The sequence below is a fragment of the Equus asinus genome, chromosome 4 (genome assembly GCF_041296235.1).
Source record: "Equus asinus isolate D_3611 breed Donkey chromosome 4, EquAss-T2T_v2, whole genome shotgun sequence".
Taxonomy (NCBI): domain Eukaryota; kingdom Metazoa; phylum Chordata; class Mammalia; order Perissodactyla; family Equidae; genus Equus; species Equus asinus.
This window is the reverse complement of record NC_091793.1, coordinates 87,442,501-87,447,500: the sequence shown is the minus strand read 5'-3', so window position 1 is coordinate 87,447,500 and position 5,000 is coordinate 87,442,501. Positions and strand designations below refer to the sequence as shown.

Sequence of the window (5,000 nt, the reverse complement as noted above, 5' to 3'; positions counted from 1 at the left end):
CCAGGGAAGGAGGTGACTTGAAAACTGCACCAGACTTGTACCTGCTAGAAGAAGGGTGTAATTATAATCCATACACTTCTTTTCACAATTCTAATTCTAAAGATTGGAAAGGAAAATTAGTATATATTTCCCATTGGAATCACTACGATAAATACAACATAGCTTAATACTCAAGTCTGTTACATGCCAACCTAAAATATCTGATCAGAAAGAGTATATGTCCAAAATGCCAGGTCACTTGCCCTTTTCTAAAACATGGCAAAAGTTTGACAACTCTTCTGAATCTTAATTGTGTAAGTCCCTTACTAAGCTGGACATTTTAAGGGCTGCCTGTTTTAATCCTTACACTGCCCCTGACTTAGTTTGTAATCTTTAGCAGATCATTTCATCCCAGTTTTTGTCCTTTTCCTCAAGAATGATGCATTTGCTTTCATGGTCACTGTTTGCTCAAGGACACAATCACGTGAATGGTCAAAAGCAAGGCCAGCTCTCAAAACAGCCACCAATTCTCTGTCAAGGCATCCACCTTTGTTCTGATCCAGAAAAGAAGATACAAAGTTTCAACACCCAACTTCACCTTGCACTAAATCCACTTGGGCCTGTATTTTCACCATTACCAGCTGCCTGACTCCCAACTTAAAAGTCAACCAAAGTAAGGCAAGGATTTGGGCTTTTAAAGATGTACTTGGTGTAGGTGGGCATGGGTTTTGTTAGTTTTGTTGTTCATTAGGGATGACTGGCGTTGCTGGAGTGGAAGGGGGAGCTGGCATTGCTTTTAAAGGTTGCCATTTAGGATGTTACATTATATGGGTTTCAGCTTGCAGTTTAAAAATTAGAATGGTAATGAGCCAGGAGCCAGGAGGAAATAACAAAGCACGTTTTCCTGAGTAGCTCTGCCTGTCTTCTGTGTTCAGGTTCTACGCAGACTTCCAAACACTGCTTCCTCTCCAGCCTGCTTCCTTCTGAGGTGCAGTGCAGAAGTTCATTCTCAGGTTTCTCTCAATGTGCTGCAGAGATGCTGCCAGCCGGCCACAGGCAGTGATGCCAGCTCAGCGTAGTGTGGCTTCCTTACCACAGCGCAGGCGGGCTGAGAGCTCGACGAGTTTCTCTTCCTGATGCTGCTTAACTTTTCTTCTCTGGGATTTCCAAGGCATGGACGCTCATTTGTCTAAAACTCTCCTAAACCCCCTGACTAAAAAATAAATACCTAAGTACGACATAAGCAGGGCACCCAGGCAGGATAATTAGAATTGATGGGCTCTTTTAGGGGCACCAAATCCTCCTCCTCTCCTTTCTAGTCGCATTTCTCACCTGCTCATGTGGTGCCCACCTGTGGCTTGCTGGCATTGCCACTGCATGCAAATGGGGAGATTTCCAAGTTCAAAATGAAGGCTTGATCTTCTATGGCGGAACTCTACCAGGCCTGTGGGGAGTTCCGCGAAGGAATTAAGGACAGTGTGTTGTCCTAGTTTGTGTCATCGCTCCCTTGTTTATGTTCTTCCCCCGACCATTCCCACGCCCCCTCTCCAGATTTTTGCATGGCTTTTATAGCCTCTAGTAATTATATCAGCAGCATGGAGTCTATTTTTATCTCTTTTGAATGTGTGCAACATAAATGTCAAAAACCATAAAATCTCTTTTTAGCATGTACCTTGTGTGCAAGGTTTCAAAAAGTGTGATGCTGCATTCAGAAGGATGTTGTGTTTTGAGGTCAGACAGATGAAAAATGGAAAACTCAATTTCCCCACTTAGCTGCGCGAACTTTCAATCAGTCCCTTATCATCTTGAACTTTTAGCTGCTGCTTCTGCAAAATGGAATTCTACTACCTGTCTTACAGGGTGGCAGTCCTGCACCTAGTTGAGTGTATGCGATGTCCCTTTTCCACAGCAGGTATCTCCAGACCCCTAAATTTTATGTTTCATGCTTAAATGTTATGACCTTTTGATGCCCTCCATTGCCCCTTGCCAAACTTAGAAACAGAGAAAGGAGAAAATCTTATTGGCTCAGAGTGAGTACTGTAAGTTATCATAGGATCCTGTCACAAAATTATTATAGGAGAGAAATAAACAGAGCCTGCTGTCACCTAAGACTGTCCTTAGACTTAGCAAATGAGCATAATAATAATAACAATGCCTAGCATTTATTAAGCTCTTACTGTGTGCCAACCTCTAGGTGCTTTACATATTTGTACTTACCTTATTCTTCACAGCCACCTAGTGAAAAAGATACTGTCACTGTCCCCCATTCAATAGGGGATGACACTGAAGCAGGTTAAATGTCTTGCCAGAAGTCACAAGTTAGTAAGTAGTGGAGCTGGGATTCAAGTTTAAGCATTCTGACCCCAGACCCTACAGAACAATAAAATGTATGAGAGATAGGAGCATTCATATTGCTGAGCTTTTCCAGCTTCTCGTACAAGGTTGTTTCCTCTCTTTTCACTTCCTTTTTGGAATTGGAACATTAGGGAGGCCAAATGGGCCCATCGGCAGGGGACATAAACCTGGAATCCCTTACTCAGCCACTAGCTAAGGGTCACTGTGCTTCAAGGGATAAAATGGCCTCGGCATGTCCAAGTGGTCTGGTGCATTTTTTCTGGCTCATTACTTTATGTTTCATTGAACATAGATGGGGGAAGAATTTAGAGAGTTGTGAGAAAATGTGTTCTTTTCTAGTCCAAAGTATACTACCATGAAGAATGAACAAGATGGAAGTAACTTGGGCACAGGGAAAGGAATAATAATAAATAAATGACATATTTGATGGCCATAAATAAAGTCCAGGGACCAAAGAAAGAACATATATAGTTATGTTAGACATGTCATAAATATAATATATTTTATGGGCAAGTGACTAAGAGTCAGTTCTGTAAATTTTCTCCACTTTTTCGTAAGCTACTTGTTAATTATCCCAATCATATCTTCATTGTTACCACTGTATAGAGCAGGGGAGGCCAAGGCGAATAGAAACCACTAATTTGTAAGGTTAATGCTATTACTGGCCAGATGCTTAGCAGTCGGAGAAATGCTTGCATGTGAAACAGAACCAGGGACTGAAGAACTTAGGATGTGACATTTAGAGAAGTATGTTAACTTGTAAACACCAAAGTGCTTCAACTTTTATCACACTTTAAAATCAGCTTTCTGAAATTTACAGTTATTAAACTTAATCCTTAATCTTTGGTGTGGTGCCCTTATGAGTCATCAGACAAACTCATATGTGGAAATGTTTGAGAGAAATAAGAATGAGAGTAGATTGATGAATGATCATTAAAATACCCTGGATCTAGGAACACCCATAGGCAAGAGCACTGGGCACTGGATAAATATTGATCTAAGGAGCCAGTGCCTTGCTGAAGATAAGAAACACATGTAATGTGTTCTGTGAAAACAGTGTCCTGAAGACAAAATATATATCTTTTCCACATTAACTAAGCAGCTACATTGTTTACTTACTAGTTCATGGACAGGGAGAAGAGGGGATATGGAAAAGAAGGAAGGGAGGAAGATCCTTTGCCCCCTGACATAGGGCTGATTGGGGAAAATGAAAGAAGTTGGTGCATGGTGTCTTCTGAGAGCATCCTATGAGCATTTGAAATTTTATTGCGCACCCAGTGCAAGCGTGTTCAGGTGTGCCCCGAGGTAGGTGGGCTAGCCCTCAACCAGGGATTCCCACGTTTAACTGCCTGTATAAAAGTTAGAACTTGAGCATTTAATTTCGAGAAAGGAAGGAAGGGGAAGAGGGAGGGAAATGACGCCACAAGTAGAGGATCACCACGTCTAACCTCCTCTGAAAGGCTGATGCAACAAATTCGACCAGAAAGCAAAAAAGCATGGCTACGTTTTAAATTTGGTTTTAAAGAGTTCAATTTAATACCTTTCTGAGACACTGAGACCATTGAAACAGCAAAGCTACCAGTAATTATAATTCTGAGATTCCCCAAAGTGAAAAGTCCTATGAATGTTGCCTGAAATGACAGTGCATTTGCTACTCAGGTAAGGTTCTTTCGGAATTTTCTCTGGTTCTGATGTCTATTTTCACCTTTTTTCCCCCAAATAACAGGGGAAATAACTTTTTGTTATTTCGTCTATGGTTGAGAGGCATTGTTCTGTCTCTGCTGGGGGCTGTGAAATGGAAGCTCTGGAGGGAGGAAAGGCAGGCTCGGTTTGCAACTGAGAGCAAAAGGTACCACCTGAGTGTCCTGTGCGAGGCTGGGATGCTTCCTTTAGATTAACGTGTATCTGTAATCAGCTTAACTAAGCAGGTGAGGTGTTCGTTAGCTAGGCTGGGTTTTAAAAGAAAGAGAGAGAGGGAGAGAGAGAGAATGAATGTAGAAGAGTGCGAAGAACAAACAAGTCAAAGCATTTGTTCCTGCTGCAATCTACACATCAATTATCCTGCTGTGCTAATTAGCACCTTTCCATACCCCAGGTACCTAAGCAGTCACACTTACTCACTCTTTCATGCCTCTGATCAAAAAAAGAAAAGAAAAGAGAGAGAGAGAAGAAGGAAAAAAAAAAAGAGGAAAGAAATGGTAGACGCAGGGGGATGATGAACCCAGAGGTGAAGTAAATTCTTAGATTAAAATTTCCTTTACATGTGGAAGTATAAATAAGGAGTCTTCTCCATTTTGCCATTGTTGTTTTAGACAATTAACCATTTGTGAATTTTTAATTGCAAAATATTACTTACCGTCAGGCTTCCAGGAGCGCTTCCATCTAGTCAGCCCTTGTTTTGATACTTAAAAGAAGATGGAGAGGTGAGAATTGCTGGTCTGGCCTGAGAGTTTGAGGTTGTGCCATTAGAATGAGATCAGATCATTAAAAGTCAGTGACTACTAATTATCAGGCTACTTTTCTGAGGCTATTCAAAAATTGGGCAGTGAGGAGCCAGAGAGCTACCTTTGTATCAAAATCTTGGTGTTCCTGCTCTCCAAATGAACCTTCAGCTAACAATTAAACATTCTTTATTATGATGAAATCTGAGCTTGGAATCCCTGTTG

The 5,000-nt window shown here is 41.4% G+C and overlaps 1 protein-coding gene across 5 annotated transcripts in view; it reads left to right on the top strand.

The window, feature by feature from the left end:
• ZEB2 (zinc finger E-box binding homeobox 2) overlaps window positions 1–5,000 on the top strand; it is a 132,197-nt gene that overhangs the window by 68,370 nt on the left and 58,827 nt on the right. The window contains exon 1 of one of the 5 annotated variants that reach the window (XM_070507653.1): window positions 634–652. The exons of the other annotated variants lie outside the window; for them this stretch is intronic. Coding sequence (XP_070363754.1) covers window position 652 — 1 coding nt within the window. The 5' untranslated portion in view covers window positions 634–651. Of the gene's footprint in view, window positions 1–633; window positions 653–5,000 lie in introns of those variants that run through there. 5 annotated transcript variants of the gene reach the window in all.